The sequence below is a fragment of the Halichoerus grypus genome, chromosome 6, assembly GCF_964656455.1.
Source record: "Halichoerus grypus chromosome 6, mHalGry1.hap1.1, whole genome shotgun sequence".
Lineage (NCBI taxonomy): Eukaryota > Metazoa > Chordata > Mammalia > Carnivora > Phocidae > Halichoerus > Halichoerus grypus.
The window spans coordinates 1,160,540-1,179,664 of NC_135717.1; the positions used below are offsets into that span (position 1 = coordinate 1,160,540).

Here is a 19,125-nt window from a genome sequence, read left to right on the forward strand (position 1 = left end):
TGGACGGCTGCCGCCCCCACGTCCCAGCCCCCCAACACGGTTGTCCTCGCCCGCAGTGGGTCTCCTAGGCTGGGAGGTCCATCGGGACAGCCACGGGCTGGGGAGGGGGTCGGGCGGGTGGAGGCGGCCGGGTTGGCTTTCTGAGTGGTGGGCCCAATTCCCCAGTGTCCCATCCGCCCTGACCGGGAGCCCCCAGCCTTCAGACACAGCCTCTTCCTCTCCAGCTCGGACGGCTCCCCCCAACCCCCTGGGTGGTGTGTGCCCCGGTCTCAGGCCAGGTCCTGCGGCAGGTGGGGAGAGGGACGCTCGGCCTGGGGTGGAGAGCAAGGTGCCTAAAGGAAGCGGGCTCTCCCAGCAGCCAGGGCCGAGGGCCTGTGTGCTCCTCACGGGCCTTCCCCACCCCAGTCCCTCCCAGGGGCAGACGTGTCAGCACTTGGCCTCAGCCTCTGAAGGAGGGCCAGCTTGCCGGCGAGGTCTCGGGGTTTCCAAGACCTGCCAGCCCTCCTGCCTCACCTCTGCCTGAGCTGATGGGACGGCTCCTGCCCTCGCTCTCACTGAGGGGGGGGCGTCACCACCAGCCACTCGGGGTTCGCCTCTGGGGGGCCTGTTCCCTCCCCTTCCAATCCACCAGCTCCCTTCTGTGAAATCGGTGGGGAGCAGAGTGTGCCAGCACTATGGGGTCGCCGTGGCCCCCGGCTAAGCCAGACCTCCCCGAAGCCAGGCCCGCTCCCCCCGCGAGTGTGAGCTGGGAAGTCATTGAGGGTTACCCCTGTGCCCCCGCCGGGCCCTCCAGCTCTCTCGGCGCTGCCTGCTTTGGATTGCTGGGGCCATTTCCCAGATGAGAGCGCCAAGGCCAGGACAGCTTAGAGAAGCTGGCCACTCCTGGCCCCGTGCGGTGGGGCCCGGAATTGGGAGCCCACAGTGTCATCACAGATGGCAAGATGTGCCTCCCTCCCCCCACCTCGAGAGCACCCACGCTCCCCCCAGGAGGGCGAGGCCAGCAAGGCGGGGTGGCAGCTGTGACCTCCCTGTGGGTGGCAGGGGTGCGGCGTTACTCTGTGGTGTCAGAAGGAGAAGCCGGGCCTTGTCCACGGCAGAGATGTCTGTGGGGGCCAGACAAGTGCGAGAGTTGGCTTTTGCGGGCCGGTCCGCCTCTTGCTGGCTCTGTGACCTCAGGCAAGTGGCTCACCCTCTCTGGGCCTTGGGCCCCTTTCCCAGGGCTGTCGTGAGGATTCAGTGTGCACCAGGGTCCTGGCCCCGGCCTCACACACACCGGACACAGCGCACCGGCTGACAAGGCCCTCCCTGGGCAGGGGCCTGTAGGCGAGCACCGCCCTGCTGCTCACAGTGGGGCTGGCGCCGGGCCCTCCTGCATCCTCCAGACAGCTTCCCACCGTGGTTGCTCCCAGACCTGCTGACTGAGACCTGCGGGGCCAGAGCCAGGCCCACCGTGGTCCGCCAGCTGCGGAGGACGTGATAAGGCGGGCGGGGGACTCTCCAGCTGGGCCGCAGGGAGGCGGCATGCCTTATCTCACTGGGCAGCCGGCCGGCCCTCCAAGAAGCTGCGGCCTTGAGTCCTGGGTCTCCAGGCCTAGGGAGCAAGGAGGCCACGGGGTGACCCCGCTCTGGCCAGGACACTGCTGGTCGGTTCCTGCCCTGCCGAGTCTCTCCGGACCCTCGGCACAGGGGCGTGAGTGGCCAGGAGGGAGGGAGGCCATCACTGGGTGGTGCCCACCAGGCTTTCCTGCCCGCTGCTCTGGCCTGGCCAGCCAGCCCTGGCTCCCCACACCCTCGGGCTCTCGGGCACACAGGCCCTGCCCTCAGGCCCTCCAGGAGGCCTCCCCACTCTGCTGCCTGCTTCTGGCCCCTCTGGCGGGCTCCTCGCAACTTCTGGAGGGCAGGGCATGTGTCTCCCTGGGCACCGGCCTGGCACATAGGAGAGAGAAAGACGGGGGAAGGCAGGCTCCAGTTGCGAGCCCCATGTGCGCCCCGCGCTCCCTCTGGGCCTGCGTCCATCTGTGGCCTTCATGGACCCACTACAGGTGGGGCCGGCCAGAGGCCCATCTTATGGAGGAAGCTGAGCTCCTAAAGGAAGGGGAGTGCCTTGGGTCTCCCGCGGGGGCACAGGGAGCGCCCTGGGTCTCCCGCGGGCACGGGGAGCGCCCTGGATCTCCCGCGGTCGTGGGGGGCGCTCTGGGTCTCATGCGGACACAGGCCAGGGCACTCGGTCTTCCTGTGAGCTCTGTACCCCGCTCTGCTCTGAGCAATGATCCGGACCCTTCCCCCAACAGCAGACTTAGCACAGTGGGGCTCCTCTGACCGCCCTACTACAGTCTGCTCACCCGGGCACTGACCTGCGGGAACAGAGGCCACTGGAGTCACTAGAAAACCCAGGTGTTTATGTATAAATAAATGTGATTCGTCCGTAAGCCCCATGTCCTCTGCGGGCTGCTCAAGTGAAGGTTCTGTGCAGGTGGCCCCAGGCACCTCCTGGACCCTCGTCAGGCACATTGGGGCGGGGGCTTTTCAGGAATCTCCACGGCTGGAGGGGTGCTCAGGGGCTTGGCAAGGCCCAGCTGAGTCCCCCACCATGACCACCTGTCCGCGCCTGCGCAGCTCCGGTGTTCTCAGGGCGGGCTGTCTCGCTCTCCTGAGGCCGTCCTTCCCTGCAGGGGCCCAGCCTGGAAACTGTCCATCCAGCAGGGCCCCGCTGGTGCCCGCCTCACAGCAGCCCCCTGAGCAGACGGCCAGGGGAGCCCAGTGGGTCCCAGGCTCCTCAGATAAGCTCAGACGTCCCCTCCCAGGGCCACGAGCCTGCCGGTGGGGGGCAGGCTGGGAGGTGGCCCCGCAGGCCTGGCAGGAGGGCTCCCAGAAGGGGCTTCACTGTGGGTGAGGGGCCCCTGGTCTCAGCCAGGTGGCTGGTGACCCGTGGCCCTCCTACAGCTCCTCCAAGGGGATCAGCATCCGTTTTTCCACGTTCCGACTCTTCCTGACCCCACCGGAGCCTCCTGCCACACTGGGCTGGGGGCCGGGGCTCGGGGCCTCGTGTGTGGCCTGCTGCGTGTACTGCTGGTAGGCCGGGGAGAAGTTGTGGACCGCGTCCTGCACGATGTCCTGTGGGCTTATGGTCTCCTTGAGGCCACTGGAGATACTGTGCATGGGTGCCTCGGGGGCTGGGGGCAAGCAGCACGTGTGGGGGTCGGGGTGCCCCAGACCCGTCATTTCCCCCTCAGACCCCAGCCCCGGAGGCATGGCCCTGCTCCCCGCCGGCCTCCAGGCTGCCCAGGCCCTGGGCTCGGCCGGCAGGGGGTGACTTCAGGACCTCTGAATCCCAGCCCGGCTCCTCCACCCTGGGCCTGTCCCAGCCCAGACCCCCAGGGGCCACAGAGACTGCCTTGGCTGGCTCCTGCCTTCTCTCCGGCCTGGAGTGAGCCCTTCACACTCGTGGTTACGCCAGGCTGCTGGAGGAAGTGCAGGCCGTCCCTGCCTGAATGGGTCATTCCCTAGGGATGCCCGGGCCCCTGGGTGTGGTGGGCAGGGCACCCCAGGCTTGGGAGGCGCCAAGCCCCCCATCCCAGCAGGGGCCGTGGGGGCCCAGACGTCCAGTCCAGCCCATCTCACTCAGAACTCAGGGCCTGGGCCAGATGCAGATGTGGCACCTGTCTAGGGCGGGGGTGCTCCCGAGGGGCTGTCTCTCTGTCTGTGGGGTTGAGATCCCCTGGGCCCATGTATGGGATGGGGGCCAGAGATGTGGTGCTGAGGGTGCCCAGAGGATGCAGGGCTGGCTGCGCCCTCCCCAGGCCCACCCTCCACATGCCCCTCCCCCACGCCCGCAGGGCCCGGCGGGCATACCTGGTGAGTTCTTCTCTGCATACACCTGGCAGGTGAAAGCATAGCGCAGGGCAATGGAGGCAAACAGCATCTCGATGCAGATGATGAAGTTCTGGTAGCCAGCGGCCACCGTGCCGGCCCCCACCTTGCTCCCATCGATGACCTGGACCTCAGGGATGACCCCACACTTCTCCAGGATGGCCAGCAGCATCCCTGGGGGACGGTGACAGCCGCTCAGGACCCGCCCTACACGGGCCTCGGGAGCTGGGTGGGATCTGTAGGGGAGGACTTCCGGCCCGCACAGGCTCCTCCGGCCAGCCCTGGGACGTCCCATCCGTGTGGTCCCTTCCATGGAGGGGGAGGCTGATGTTCAGGGGTGTGGGTGCCTCCAAAGCCAGGGTTGTGGCACAGTGGGCATCTGGGAGCTCCCCACGTGTCTGCCCTGACCTCCCTGACCCCAGAGCTGGGGCCCGACCCTAGCTCCACCCCGCACTGTCTGGTGGCCGCCCTCCCCTGCACGGTGGGGTCTGGGAGCGCCCCCAGCCTGGCCCCGGGCCTCTGCCTGACCTCTCCACCCACAACGGGCCAGACCCACTGGATGGGGCCTCGCCATTTCCCCCCACGCCAGGGGCTGTATTGCTTCCGACTGAGGGGGGCGGTGGTTGTGACCTGTGCTCTGGCCAGGGAAGCTGGGGCCAGGCCTGAGGGCATGTGGGGAACTGGGGGCGGAGGTGGGATGGGGACAGCCTCTAGGCTCTAGCCGCTGCCCCCACAGCCCACCCACCCTGCCAGAAAGAGAGGAAGATGACGGCCTTGATGGTGAAGAACTTGAGGATGGGCTCGAAGGGCTGCAGGAGCTCCCTGGTGGCGAAGTAGAAAAGGAACAGGGCGTAGAGGGCCAGGCTGACGGAGATGTTGTAGATGAGGGTGATGTAGAGGTAGCCGCTGTGGATGCTGGGGCCAGAGCAGGTGCCGGGGGTCAGGATGGGCCCCGCGCCCCATGTCCTCCCTGCTGTCCCAGCCTGGGCACCAGCAGTGACCCAGACCTAGACCCTCCCTGCAGGGTGGGTGGGCGGTACCCGAGCGCAACAACCAGGGAGCTGGGGGTGCCGGCGTGGGGCCCCTTGCAGGGAGTCCCGACACAGCAGTAAGGATGTAGCCCTTCTCCCTATGAAGCCCCCCCACCATCCCTCTTCCCCCGTCCACCTGGGCGCGGCCCGTTCCTTCGGGCCTGGACTCTACATTGTGGACACATGGGTGGGTGTGTGCCAGTCTGTGAGCGTGTACGTGATGTGTGTGCACCCTGTGGGTGTGTTCACACGCACATGTCAGCACTGCACATGAGCATGTGAGCGGGTGTCTGTGTACACGTGAAAGCACTCGTGTCTGCTTGTGTGCACGGGCTCGTGTGTGTGCATGTGAGTGTGTGTGTGTGTGTGTGCTTGTGTGCACGGGCTCATGTGAGTGTGCATGTGTGTGTGTGTCTGTGTGCATGGGCTCGTGTGAGTGCCTGTATGTGAGCGTGTGTGTGTGTGTCTGTGTGCATGGGCTCGTGTGAGTGCCTGTATGTGAGCGTGTGTGTGTGTGTGTCTGTGTGCACGGGCTTGTGTGAGTGCATGTATGTGAGGTGTGTGTTCGTGTGTGTGTTCATGTGGACTGTGTAAGCACGCACGTGTGTGTGTGTGGACCTGGTGCAGGGCTCCTTCTGGGGTGTGGAGGAGGCACTGCCCGACGGCTCCCTGGGCCTGAGTGCCTGGAATCCCCCGTCACTCTCCTTGGGGTGGGCGGGCTGCAGGGTGGGGGCCGGGGGAGGGAGCCCATGGCCGCCGGGGCTGCGCAGCCCTAGCACCCCGCACACAGGGACCCGCTCCTCTGGGTCTGTTTGCTGCGGCCTCGCCCTGGCAGTCTCCCGAGAGCGGGGGAGGCCTGTCCGGCACACGTGAGGACTCGGCCCTGTGCTGAGCGCCCCCCGGCCTGGGGCCCGCACCCCCCGCCCCCCGGCAGGCCGGCCCACCCCCTCCCAGCCCGCACGGCAGCCAGGCCTTACTTGAAGTCCCCGTCGTGGTATTTGCCGAACGCCTGCAGGACGATGGTGACCAAGGCCATGATGGGCTTCACGATGCAGAACTGCAGTGTGGCCTGGGGGGGAGGGAGGCATGGGGTGGTCCGGGCGGGTGGCTGGGAGGGGCAGGGCAGGGCAGGCAAGCCCCCCACTCACCTGCTTGCAGAAGCGCAGGAAGCCGATGGAGTAGGACATGCCCTGCAGGCAGCAGGTGCCGTAGAGGCAGCTGGACCTGGGGTGTGCAAGTCCGTGAGGCGGGGCCCCCGGGAGCACCTGTCCCCAGCCCAGCCCTGCTGCCCGGGGCGCGGAGGGGCCCCCGTGGGCTCTGGGGCGAGACGCTTACCGGATGGGCTTTCCCCGAATCTCAGCCATGATGGCGCTCTCGCCCCCCAGGTACTGGAAACACAGGCTCAGGAAGCTGTAGATGACAAAGGCTGCAGAGCAGAGGGCCGGGGCGGGCGGCAGTGAGCCTGGGCTCCCCGGGGCCCCCCACTCCCCTGCCCTCAGCTTCGGGACCACCCGCCGTCCCTGCTGACCCCCGGCCGTCAGCAGTCCCTGTGGCAGTGAGGCCCCACCCCGTCAGGGCCCGGGCAGGCCCAGCTACAGGGCCCCCCCGCTCGGCGTCCCCGATCCCGACCATCAAGCGGCCCCTTCCCACAGGGCCTCGCCGAGCTGGACTTGGCCCGGGAGGGTGGGGTTGCCGAGCTGGCCGTGGCCTCTCCGGGGCCCTCCCCGGATCTCGCTAAAGCCTGGATCCGAGCGGCGCTCACCTTCGTAGCAGTCACGCACCGAGTCGAAGTAGACGTAGTGCTGGTGGCCCCCCAGGAGGAGGAGGCTGAGCCAGGAGTCGAAGGCGTAGATGGGCACGATGAAGAGCAGACGGATGATGTAGCGCTGCTCGTTGGGGACCGTGTAGGAGCGCAGGTGCAGGTAGATCTGGGCGGGCAGAGCAAGGGCAGGCTTGCGGGGGACGATGGGCACACGCCCCCGCTGTGCGGAGCAGGGGACAGTGTCGGAAGCAGCGCGAGCTTCCCAGGCGCGGCTGGCCCCTTCTTCCGCATACTCTGCCGCGGCAATGCTCGCTCGCTCGCGCACTTACTCGTGTGTTCATTCATTCGGGGAGAATTTCCCGGGGGGGGGGGCGTCCGTGGCCCCGGAGTTTCGCATCTCAACGTGGGCAGGCATCCAAAGGGCTGATCCCCTGGAGCCCTTTCCGGGATGTGCCCCATGGAGCAGGTTACATCCGGAAAGAAAAGGTCTGTGTACGAGGATGCGACACAGGTGACCACGCGGTGGGGCGGGCGGGTCTCGGCAGAGCAGCCCCACCAAGGGGTCTCAGCCAGCCAGTAAAAGTGGCGTCCCAAGATGCCCGCGTGGGGACCTGCTCTGAGATAACGGGGCGTGTAGGCATCAGATGACAAAGCAGGTGCGACCCCATGCGTGTTGGAAACACGTGGTGAACACAGAAGGAAAGATGGCTCTGTCCTGTCCCTGGACGGTAGGAAAATACGGCTGATTATAGTTTGTAGACCTTTCTTGATTTTCCATGACTTCTGCGGGGAGGGGGGAAAGCAGTGAGAGGGTCTTGAAGAGGTAGAGGCGCAGGGGAGCGGGGCACACAGCACCTCTGGAAGGCTTCCTGGAGGAGGTGCCGCTGAGCGCAGGTGGAGAGAGGGCCGTGGGAGGGCAGGCTGTGTGTGGAGCCCCACGGGCACCCAGCTTCAGAGGGCACAATGCAGGGAGTGGCGGGGACGGGCTGGCATCCGGAACAGTCCTTATCAGTCCCTCACTCCCCGGCTGGTGCAGTGGGCAGGGCCCGGCATGCCCAGCCATTAGGAGACGTGGATTCTGTCCCGGGGCTCGCACTGCCTGGCTGGGTGGCCTTGGCCCCCTCCGTCCTCGCCCGCCTCACCTTCCCGTCTTGAAAGCCAGAGGCTGAGTCCCTCTCTGTCCTTGCGGGCTGCCTTCCTCTCACGGCGGGCCTGACCGTGGGGGTGGGGGTGGGAGCTGCAGCCCTGGGGTCCCTGTCTGCCCCATGCAGGGGTGGGGCCCCAGGAGTCACAGACAGACACACAGACACATGCGCGGTCCCCACAGTGCGGGGGTTAGGTTCACACAGAGCGGGAGTCCGGGATGCCCACGCAGGACTCTGGGGCCTGGCCCCGTAAATCACAGGCTACCCCAGACCTAACCCGGTCCACTGCCAGGGAGTAGGCGGGTCCGCCACACAAGTGCGCTCGCACCACCCACCGGTTCAGTCTTCCTGTCCAGGGGCCTGGGAGCAGCTTGGTAAGACTCAGGGCCAGTCCCGCCTCCTCTGGGCAGCCCTCCCGGGTGGCCCCTGCTCCTCTCGGCTGTACTGTGCCCCCCCGCCCCCCAGCCCCTCTCACGCACTTGGGTCTACTTCTGTTGTGCTTGTTCGAGGCCGAATAGCAGGTGGCTCTCACTGTGATGGGAGTCTGCTCACCCTCCCTGCCCACCAGCCTGCTGACGGCCCCTGCCCCGGGCCCACGTCCCCACTCATTCCCTCCCCATCCTGCAGGCCGGCCCCGCTCTCGGCCCCCCCGACAGCCTGCCCTGGCTCCCCACGCCCCCCAGGTTGAAGGCCAAGCTGCCGCACTGACGTTCAAGGTCCCTCTCGTGTCCCGAGTGCGCCTTGTCCAGACAGCCCCGTCCCTGGCCTGCACCTCGCGCTCGCCCCACATGGCCAGCGCGTCCTCCTGGGCCCCCGGCCCACACCCTGGTTCCTCCCTCGCTGCCGGGCCTGGCCATCCCCCCTCGGAGGGGCTGCCCCGTCTGCCCAGTGGTCACCGCGTGGGGCTGGGGGCTTGTGGGGCTCTCCTCTACTCCCCTGAATCTGGTGTGCTCCCAGCCAAGCTCCATCCCTGGCAGAGACCTCCCACCTTCAGGCCTGGCTCCCACATGCGGCTTTCTGGAGAAAGCCCCCTCCCCTGCCCCTGTGCCCTGGCCTGATGAAGCGTCTGAGAGCCCTCCACGCAGCCGGGCCTCTGGTGGCTGCCCCCAGGCCACAGCTTGAGGTCCCAGATCGCAGCAGGGCCAGCCAGGGCCATGTCCCGTGGAGAGTGGGGTCCCAAGAGAGGTGCAGAAGGGAGGGCCTACCTGGTGGCAGGTGAGCAGCAGGGCAGTCCACACAAAGACCCCCGAGACGCCACGGGCCAATGCGGTGGTGAGGAAGAGCCGGGAGGCGCCCTGGGAGCTGTTCCCCACGGGGTCCGTCTGCGGCCCGGCGGGCACGGAGGACGCAGAGGGCACGGTGGGCATGGCGGGTGGGGGGCTGGGCTGTGGCCAGGTTGCTGACACCAGGGGGCCGCGGGCTGTTCCCAGGAGCCCTGAGGCATTAGTCATCTGCAGAGGTGAGGGAGGACACAGGGAGGAGTGAGGGCAAAGGTGCGCCAGCGCCTGGCAGCCCCAGGGCCAGCCGGGGGGGGGGGGGGGGGAGGGGTGGGGGCGGGGAGGGAGGGGCTCCTCCAGGCCACCAGCAGGCCGGGGCTGCATGGGCTTCCGTCCCCGTCCCTTCTGTCTGGTTCGAGTCTGACCGTCTTGCCCACTCCCCTGACTCGGGGGCAGTCCTGCTCCGAGCACGAGCTCAGCTCTAAGGCCGGGACCTGGGGCGCCCTCCTTCCCCAGGGCTCAGCCACCCGGGCAGAGACTCAGGCTCGTGGGAGCCCACGTTTGAGGGGCCAGAGATGTGTGGGAAAGTGAGGGAGCCCCCGCTGCCCTGCCTGCCCGGGGTGGAGTCAGAGAGAAGGCCAGCCAGGCGCGGCCTGCAGCGGCTGATGGGGGTGCAGCCCAGCACCCACCGGCTCCCTGGGACCTGCCCAACTGTCCGCGGGCCCGACTGTGCGGCAGGGCCCTTCACCCGCCCAGGCCCGCTCAGTAGCCCCGGAGGCTGGTTCTTCAGCTGCTGGCCAGCCAGCTGGGGCACCCGGGCCTCTCCCCTGGCCTCTAGCCCACGGTAGGTAGGGACCCAGCGCCTACCTCTCAGGCAGGAAGCTCCGGCCCAGCCCTGCAAGGCCCGGCCCCCAGGGAAGCCTGGCTGGTCATCTGCATGGCCACGTGGCCCCAGGGGCAGCCCCACTGGGGGTGGGGCAGGGCCCCTATCTGGAGGCTGCACCAGGCCTGGGGTGGGGGGGCACTGCCTCAGCTCCCAGGTGGCCCACCTGAGCTGCTGCCTGCGGGGGGGGGGGGGGGGGGGGCTGGGCGGAGGGGGAGGAGCGGACGCTCGTCCCCTCCCCTCCTGCCTGGCTGACATTCTATCTTTGCTCGGCGGCAGCGGGCTCCCAGGAACCTGCGGGCCGCCAGGTGCCCTCGCCTGCCTGTGCGGACGGAGGGCCAGGTGGCTTCTCCTGGGCCCCAGGGAGGCAGGAGGGGTCTAGGGTGGCTGGGCTGATGTTTGCCTAAAAACAGGTGAATTTATGTTGTGCGAGTGTCGCCGAGTCTGCAAGAGGTGCAGTGGAAACATTGCTGGGGTTGTGGGGTCGGGGGAGAAGGACAGGCAGGTCACTGGGCTCAGCCCGATGCCAGAGACTCCTTTGGGAAGAGGCTCATCCGGCTCTGTCTCTGGAGCCATCGGGGTGGGGACACAAACGCGTGCATGCCGCCGCCATGGGCAGCACGAAGGGTCTGCTCTGTGCCCCTGATGGGGTCACACGTTCATGTCCTCTGTGCCCACCTAACGCTCCCTGTGGGCCTGGGCCATTCAAGGGCTGAACTGTGGGAATGACAGATCCTTTTTTGCTCGGAGAGGTTCATCCACACGTCCACGGTCCCCAGGAGTGTGGGAGGCTGCAGGCCTGGACACACGACCCCTCTCCCCACCCCTCCACACCCCCCTCCCCCCCTGCCGGGACCTTCCACGCTGACTTCTCTCCCAGCCGTCTCCTTGTCCTGCCGGCTCAGGTGTCACCGTTCAGTCCTGTCCCCCCTTTAAATCCCACCTGGGATTCCTGTCCACCTGTTGGCTTTGTGCTTGCTGCCTGCCCTCCCTCCACGGGAGCTTCCCGCGCTGGGCCCAGCCCGTCTCCAGTGCCCGGGGAGTGGGCAGCCTCTGTGTGGCCGGCCCTGTGCGGTGGCTCCTACCTGCTGTGGTTGGGTGGCAGGTGTGGTCTGTACCTCAGCCAGCCAGAGTAAGTCTCCCCTGTGTGCCCGCATCCCGCCACCTGCCCTGGGTGCCGGGAGCGTGGGTCAGCGCGTGCGGACCCCTGGTGACAATGGCTTGGGGACCCTGAAGGGCAACGACTCAGCTTTGGGGACGTGGATGGGCCTGGCAGGGGCCCAGGGACCCACCCATGCCACAGGTGGGGGAAACGAGGCCTAGGTCCTTCCCAGGCTGGTGTTGGGGGACCGAGCCTGCAGCAGGATGCACTCTGGTTAGATGTCAGAAGGACTTCCTAGCTGGAGTCAGCGGGGCCAGGCCTTTGGGAGCATGCAGAGGGGCCCTGGCTTTGGGGAGGCCTGAGGGCTGGACCCTGGGCCCAGATAGAGGGACTTCCGAAGCTCGGCTGTTTCCTCGGAGGGGGAAACACTGTGGGGGCAGGCAGTTCTTTCTGACAAGGCCGGATAAACACGGGGGGCAGGCCCAGGGGCTCCTACCCCTGCAGCTCTGCTTGCAGCAGGTGGGGGCCAGGGGCCCATGATCCCGGGAAGCCCCTTCCGTCCAGGGCCGCCCCTGCTCTGGTGGTGGAGGCCAGGCCAGTGTCACTTCTGGGCTGTTCCTGCAGCTGCCTTACCCTGAGGTTTTCTTGTTCAGCTGTTGCCTCCAGGAAGGCCTCCAGGGATCCCTGGCTCTGAAGCCTCCCCACTCCAGAACCTCTTGCACACTGCGGGACATGGCTTTGCTCAGGGCCTTCCCATCGGCACCAGGCCATGCGTGCACTTTAGAATCCCGGGCCTCTGCAAAGTGGGGGCCTTCTGCCCTCCCCCTCTTTCTCTGGGTCCTGACCTGTCTCTCTGGAGGCAGCCTCAGCCCTCAGTGCCTTGCTCTGCCCATGGCCTCGGGGGCCACCTCGGCAGACCCCTTCACCTCTCAGGGCCTCTGCTTTCTCATCTGTACAGATGAGTCTGGGGTTCTCCCGCCGCGCCGTGGGTATGGCAGGCAGGTCCCTGCCATCACTGGGGGGCTGGGACACCCCCCTTGCCTTGCTCTGAGCTCAGGGAAAGGCCTGAACCATGTCGCCCTCCCGGGGGCCGCCGCGGTGGGGGGAGTGGAGAGCTGCAGGAGTCTGGGTGGGGGAGGCACGGGAGACAGGGAGGGGAGGGAGAGGGGCCTGCACCACAGAGTGCTGGGGTCCAGCACCAGGGGCACCGAGCCCAGGAGAGCAGCCCCGCCCCCGGCAGCGGCTGTCATGGCCACGCACTCTCAGCAGAGGTGGCCTGGCCGGCCCGGCCTGATTTCCCTGCCCGGGGCTGGACGCTGACCAAGCCCAGCACAGGACAGACCTGCCTGCCCAGGTCCGGGCAGCTGGGGCCTCTGACCCCTGTGTACGGTGACCAGGTGACTAGGCTCCGGGCAGGTCCTGGCTGGGCTGTGGGTGGCTGAGACGCTGTGGCCGGTGTCGGGCCTGTGTCCTCATCCCCACGCCCGCCCTTTACTACTAATGACCCAACGCCCATGGCTCCTTGGCCTTACTGCTGGCCCTGGATCTCCTTCCAGACGCGCCCTGCCATCGGGGGACATCTCTAGAGGCCTGTGGCTCCTTCCCTGCCACCAGCCCTGTCCAGTGCCCCCTGGGCAGGCAGAGATAGGTTGGGGGAGGACAGCACGCTCCCTCAGGCCCTCCCACTGGGGTCCTTTGGCTCTCCTGGGGGTGCCCGCTCCTGGCGTCCAGGGAGTGGCAGGCAGGGTTTGCCTCTGAGCTTCTGTTCCGGCCCCCGCGATGGCCCTTGACTCAAGCAATAGCCACGGTGGCGGAGGGCCTGGGGGTCACTGGACCACAGCCACTCTCAGCTGAGGGTCCTGGGCGCTTGGGCCTTTAAGCCACTCAGGTGGGAGCTGGGAGAAGTGGGGAGCGGTGGTGGGGCCACGGGGCCTCTGCAGGCCGTGGAAGGAACCTACCATCCTGGGGGCCCCAAGCCACTTCTCCCCTCCTCCGGGCCCATGGGGGCCGCGGGTCCCTCCAGCTCTAGTTCTGGGATTCCCTGCGTGGGGGGCGAGCAGGGAGGCTGTGCCTCCCGGAGACCGAGACGCAGGCTCGTCACTTGGGTCAGGGCGCTGGGCCCCAGAGCCGCGGGAGCAGGGCCCCGGGTCGGACACACCGGGCTGGGACCCTGACGTGGCCCTCCCTGTGTCTGTGGCCTTCCTCAGTTGCCCCCGCGATTGGAGCCCCCGCGTGCAACAGGTCAGCACCCGTCTCCCTCCCTTATAAAGGTGGGCCCCGGTCCCTGCGGCCCAAGGACAGCTCTGGCGGGCCAGCCGTCTCAGTCGGCCCACTGTCCTGCCAGCTGGGTCACCGTCCGGGGGCTTCTAGGCTGGTCAGCCCCGGGGGACCCCAGCATGGGATCTCGGGGACTTCACTCCCTTCCTTCTGGGGCTCTCTGTCCTTTCTGTGCTGCCCGTTCCTGGCCCGTGTCCCTGCCCTGTGTTACCTCCCTCCCCCAGGCCGGTTGCCTCCGTCCCCAGAGAGGGGCTGGGTGTTCCCGGGGCGTGCCTGCAGCTGCCAGTCCTGGGTGTGTCCCCGGGGGCAGCCCTCCGGGCGGAGCTGGGGCAGAGGTGCTGTCCCAAGACCCTTCTTGGTTACCAGGTGGCATCGCGGGGCCTGGCAGGGCCCCGTCCTCTTGAGTGGAGAGGGGGTGGTGCAGAGGCCGGGACTCTCGGAATTTCAGGGTGTGAGGTCTTTTCTCCCGGAGCCCCTGCCCCACTAGAGTGAACGGGACCCCGCCTGGACCCCACAGCCCTCCTGTGGGTGTGCACACACGTGCCTGCCCGCGCTCACCTCTCTGGTGGCTCCCTCGGCCGTCTGGTCGGGCCCCTCGGGCAGCTCTGTTGCAGGGCGGCAGGCCTGGGGGTGGTGGCTGGGGGTCCAGCCCCCACCGTGGGGCCTCCAGAGCTCCGTTGCTCCTCACAGCAGCCTGGGTTGGTCCAAGATACTGTTGCTCCTGGGAAGCGCTGGCCTTCCCTGGACCCAGAACACTCCTCCTTGCCACCGCCCACCCTGCCAGCCGGGGTGCAGCCCAGACCACACCCTCTGCCGTGCCCTGCCCAGACGCTGGGACCCGCTGTCCCTCCCATTGTCCACTGTCCAGCGGAGGGTACAAGCCGACCGCAGAGTCTCTGACATCCGGGTGTAGCCTTGGGTGGCCACACCTCTCCAGTCCGTGTGGTCGGGGGTCCGATGCCCCCCTCCTACGGTGCAGTGAGGGGCAGACGGGGGGACGCGTGCCGTCACCGAGGGATGGGCTCCTGGCTCCGAGCAGCCCACGTGGGGTCTCCGAGGGGCCTCCTCCAGAGACGCGGAGCCGCTGAGAAGTCGGCCGGCCACCTGCTCCCGCGGGAGAGATGGTCCCCACCATCTCCTCACAATCTCGGAATCAGAGGGTCCTCACTTCCCACCGAGCCCACCTTCACCCCCACCCCCACTGCGACACCGTCTGTCCGCTTCGGGCCGGGGTGCAGACTATGAAGCTGCGGGGCCAGAGCGCCGCCCTGCACTCGGTCGCAGCTCACTCAGGGCCCTCTGATGTCGCGCATCGGTCGGGCGTCCTTCCAGTCACCCGCGTGCCCCTCTCCTGACTGCCAGTGTCATGCCAAGGCGCTAAGACGCCGGCGCTCAGCGGTCCCGCGTGCAGGTGTCTTAGTCCACCGCTTCGTTGTCATACTGGGTTCTGGAGGATCGGGGGCTGCCAGGAGAAGCTGCTCCGAGTGATCGCCGAGACAGCCGCCCTCCCTGGCTTCTCTCGTGCGCTCTCGGCTCTGAGCCACGTCCCCACGTGCACTGAGGAAAAGGGAGGGCGTGCGAGGGAGCGGGCCTGGGGGGCCTCTGCACTGGGCAGATCGCATGGTGGTGGGAGGGCGTGACCTTGACGGAGGAGCCCCTCTAGCAGGCCGGGCTGCAGGGGCTGTCGACGAGCCCCGTGTCCGTTAACTTCCACCCGCCTGCGGACCGCTGGGCACGCGCCACATGCAGCCTGTCCGTGCACGGGAGTGACCATCCCCACGGCGCGGACCGCCGCCTGCAGGGACCGCGGCCTGCCGGATCGCTCCTCCTGACCCGGAGCGGCAGAGGGCCCAGCGCCTCCCCACCCCGGCCTGTGCCTGGATTTATAGGGCAGGGCAGCGCCCAGGCGTGGGCATGAGCGACAGGAGCGCGGAGCGTCCGGCCGATTTCCACGAGCCACCAGACAGTTCCCGGCAGCTGTAAGGGTGCCACGCGGAGAAGGTGCTGGGGGCCCCACTCTGTTCCATGCCAGGCCCGCCACCCCCGCCAGGCTGCCGAGGGCCTGGGCAGGCACCACCCTGGGTCTCCGAGCCCCGTGTCTCCGGGGCCTCTTCTTCAGGGCGGCCTCGAGGGGTGGGTGCGCGGCTTCGTCGCGCAGTCAGGCCACCAGCGAGCGGCGGTGAGGGGCCTGCGCCCGGGTTCAAGTCCCCGCTGTGCTGCGCCGGGGCGGCTGGGCGATGCCTCCGTCCCCCTCCGGAACACGCGGATGACGAGGAGTGACCTCCCTGGCTCTGAGTGAGGACACGGCTGTCCCCCGAGCCTGGTCACCGTGACAGGCAGGTGTGCTAGTCCCAGGGAGACGCATTTAGGGACCACACCAGAACACCGAAAGCTGCAAATCTGATCCCAGCCTCAGACTGGGACGCTGTCCACGCCTCAGGTTCCCTGTAAAATGGGAGGAGTCGTGACCCCACAGCACAAACACCTCATTCTTAGGTAACAAGCGTTGAGTAACTGCTGAGGATTAACCCGAGGACACCACGCCTCTGCTTTGGGGGGGGGGGCGGTGCTTCTCCAGCAGCCAGTTCCTCCCCACCCGCCAGGACACCCCAGTCCTTGGGGGTCCTCGTGTGTGCACGCCCCTTCCCTTCTCTGGTCGGCTGCTGTGTCCTTAGAGCTTGTGCTGGTCCCCGTCCCCCGAGAGGCCCACCAAGCGGGGCTTGGGGGCAGGATGTAACCGGGCGAGTGCGGCGCGAAGGCAGGTGGCGTGGGAGTGGCCAGGCTGGCTGCAGGTCTGCCCGAGGGGCCAGGAGGTGGGGCGGGGCTGGCCCCAAAGGAGTCCTGTCTCTCTCAGGGACGGGCCTGCCTCAGTTTCCCCGGTCACCCAGGCTCCCCGCAGCAGCGTCAGCACCTCCTCTGGGAAGTCTGGCAGATTCCCATGCGTGAGCCCCGCGGTCGCCGTCTGCCAGTCTGTGCCCCGGGCGGGGCGGGGCTGACGGTGACCCCGCACATTCTGCTGACAGAATGAGCCCTTGAAGAGCTTCCCTCTGTCCCATCTTCAGCGAACTCATGCTCACCTCTAAACCGGACCGGCGGCTTGAACCAGTCCTTCCCATCGCCTGTTGGAGAGGAGTTTCTAAAGTCAAGAACCTCAGGGTCTCAGAAACCGTTGGTTTTGAGGGAAACCGAATAAAAACATCCCTTCTGCTCTCACGAGGACATGGACGCCACCCAAGGTGTTTCTTTACGGAGATCTTGTTTAAGATTTTATTTTTAAGTCACCTCGACGCCCACCCTGGGGCCGGAACACAGCCCTGAGATCAAGAGTCGCACGCTCCACTGAGCGAGCCAGCCGGGCCTCCCCTCTTTACACAGGGACCCCAGCTTCCAGACCCCGGGCCCTCATCCCCTCTAGTCTCCGGTCCTCTGCGGGGCGGACTCAAACAGCACACTGCAGCCCCGCTTCTGGTGCGGACAGGGACGCGCCACCACGGCTAGTGGGGGACGAGGACCAGCCCGGAGGGTCCGAGCTGCTGTCCACCAGAGGCCCGGGCGGTCAGGCCACGAACGCCATCCTGAAGCCCACGCCTCACCGTAACTGCCACGCGGCAGGACAGTAAGAGAGGCTCGCGGAACGGAAGGCAACGGCTGTCTGGCCAGCCAAACTGGCTCAGAGAAGCCGGGGGAAGGAGCAAGGGCAGTGTGCACAGTGTGCGTGAACCTTGCCAAACAAGCTTTCCTCCCACTTACGGTGCGCTGAACCGAACCTACGCCGCGTGACGTTAGTTTCTCAGTACTGCCAGGAAAGCTGGTGAGATATCTGGGGATAGGCATTTATTGAGAATAAAAAAAATTTCCTTCAACAACAGATACTGCACGTGGGGGGCCAGGACTCATGCCTTTCAAATCTCAAACGTACGCAGCGACCTGGACCCTGGTGAGAACCGTTCACAGCCCCCAGACACACTCCGCAGCTCTCCTCCACCCGCGGATAAGTTAGTGCCCAAAGCAGCAGTCTGCCTGGGATGCGCACATTTCTTCCGGCTTCTAGAGCTCAAGGCAGAGCTCCTCCTCCTGCCTGACCCCGGGTGTCGCGTGTCCCCTCAGCCCGCCGAGTAGCAGGCGCGTCTTCTGCTCCAGGGTCACCACACCTGGCAGGACTGGATCACCTCCTTCAAGGCCTTCAGCCCCTCCACACTCCTGTCCTTCACGGCCATGGCCAGGAGCACCGCTCTGTTCCCAGCTTCCTGAGACACAAACGTCACCAGGTTCTTTGCTAAGACGTGGATGAGAGGCTGGTAAGGGAAAGGAGAGAAACCATTTTAATTGCGACAAATCTGTTTTCCCTTAGCACTTCGCGTGTGCCCTAGAAACCCGACTGGCTTCCTACACCCCAATAAATCACACCCCGCCCCGTAAGTTCAAAGCAACAGCCATGCAGCATTCAACCAGACTCCAGAACACTCCAGTCCTAAACAAAACGCCGAAGAGGCACCACTCTACTCATTCTCTTGGTGCCTTGATTCCCTGGTCTCTTCTGGTGGCCGCCATCTAGGAGGCCTCGTGAAAGGTATTCTGCGCGGCTGGGGTGGGGTCTGTCAAGCCTCACAGGCGATCTCGTCAGAGCTCAATACTCCAAGGCAGCACGAGAGGCTCGAACCTCACAAGATCAGTACCCCGCCTGCCCGGCAGATCCAACGCTGACGGGCTGGGAAAAGCAGGCGCCTGGGGCGGGCAGGTGCTCTCTCAGCTGCGCAGGCTCCAGGAAATGCCCGGCCGTCCGCGGGCTCCGCGGCCCTCCCACCGGACCCTCCGGCCACTACTCCCAAGCCGCAGTCACACCAGCGGGTTTCCCCCCACCGCGGGGACCCCTTCCCAGCCACTTTACCTCGTCCTGCCCAAGAAGGACTTTCGTGGTGAGCACAGGCTGGCTGATGTCACTGGCCACGGGGCTGGGCTCCAGGGAGACCAGGGTACCCATCTTCCCGAACTGGGTCACCACCACCAGGATGTGGCTGCTGAAGGCTGTGCAGACCACCTGCGTGGGGACCCCACACACCACTTCCGTCTTCTGTTTGGAGACCAGCAAGGGTTCGCCTTCCATGGATGGGTCTCTTCCGTGGCACTTTCATGTTTAACAAGGAAACAGAAAAAACCAGAGTAATTCAGCCAAGCCGCGTGGGATGCGGCCCGCGGCCCCCCACACAAGCGCGCCCACGCGGGCGGGCGCCGTGCACCCACACGGGCTTCAGCGGAGCCCCCGGGAGCCGCTCCCAGGCGCACCGCGCGGACGTGCGGGCTGCGCCTACCAGGCGGGCCGTCGGGGCACACGCTGGTCTCTGTCCCCGGAGGCTCCCGCCCTCCTGCCCTCCCGCCCGGCTCCACACCCGGCCGCGGCCCGAGGCCGGCGGGAGCGAGCGCCGCAGGTGCACAAGCCTGGGCCCCGGCAGGTGGCCGCGCCCCCGCCGCCCGCTGAGCTTCCCCTTCCGTTTGGGGAAACGACCGCCCCCACAGGACAGGGCGGCACCTCCGCGCGGGCGAAGGGCAGAGAGCGACGGGACGCCGGCAGGCCGGGGGCCCCGCGGGGACGCGCGCCCGTCTACCCAGCCCACCGCCACGCCGCCCGCGCTTACCGCGCCGCGCCCGGAAGTGACGCCCTTGGGCGACGCGGGCCCGCCCCCGCAGGGGGCCCCGCCTACCCGCGCTGCGGCCCCTCCCACCGGAAGGGCGCCTGCGGGCTTCCGGTCCCGGCACGGTCTCCGGCGCCCTGAGCGGCGGGGTTCCGCGCTCCGGAGAGGGGACGCCTGTTCGGGGCGAGGGGCGGCAGCCCCCCACCCG

General features: G+C 67.2%; 2 protein-coding genes across 5 annotated transcripts; both read right to left on the bottom strand.

Moving 5' to 3' along the window:
* Positions 1-2,384: 2,384 nt before the first annotated feature.
* Positions 2,385-13,997, bottom strand: TMEM184A (transmembrane protein 184A). 2 transcript variants are annotated; one of them, XM_078074053.1, is made up of 9 exons: positions 13,846-13,997; positions 9,014-9,259; positions 6,664-6,829; positions 6,237-6,327; positions 6,050-6,125; positions 5,879-5,970; positions 4,616-4,692; positions 3,853-4,044; positions 2,385-3,173 (listed from the first exon to the last, which is right to left on the bottom strand). In XM_078074053.1, the coding sequence occupies exons 2-9, from the start codon at positions 9,257-9,259 to the stop codon at positions 2,938-2,940; spliced, it is 1,176 nt and encodes a 391-aa protein (XP_077930179.1). In that variant the 5' UTR covers positions 13,846-13,997; the 3' UTR covers positions 2,385-2,937. The 2 variants fall into 2 exon arrangements, with proteins under 2 accessions (XP_077930179.1, XP_035961433.1); XM_036105540.2 differs by having other exon boundaries at positions 4,616-4,785.
* A 3,102-nt stretch (positions 13,998-17,099) lies between these two features.
* On the bottom strand, positions 17,100-19,049 carry PSMG3 (proteasome assembly chaperone 3). 3 transcript variants are annotated; one of them, XM_036105545.2, is made up of 3 exons: positions 18,921-19,049; positions 18,176-18,412; positions 17,100-17,582 (listed from the first exon to the last, which is right to left on the bottom strand). In XM_036105545.2, exons 2-3 carry the CDS (start codon positions 18,389-18,391, stop codon positions 17,430-17,432), a joined length of 369 nt encoding a protein of 122 aa, XP_035961438.1. In that variant the 5' UTR covers positions 18,392-18,412; positions 18,921-19,049; the 3' UTR covers positions 17,100-17,429. The 3 variants fall into 3 exon arrangements, with proteins under 3 accessions (XP_035961438.1, XP_035961437.1, XP_035961435.1); XM_036105544.2 differs by lacking the exon at positions 18,921-19,049 and adding an exon at positions 18,815-18,916; XM_036105542.2 differs by lacking the exon at positions 18,921-19,049 and adding an exon at positions 18,597-18,780.
* Positions 19,050-19,125: the final 76 nt, after the last annotated feature.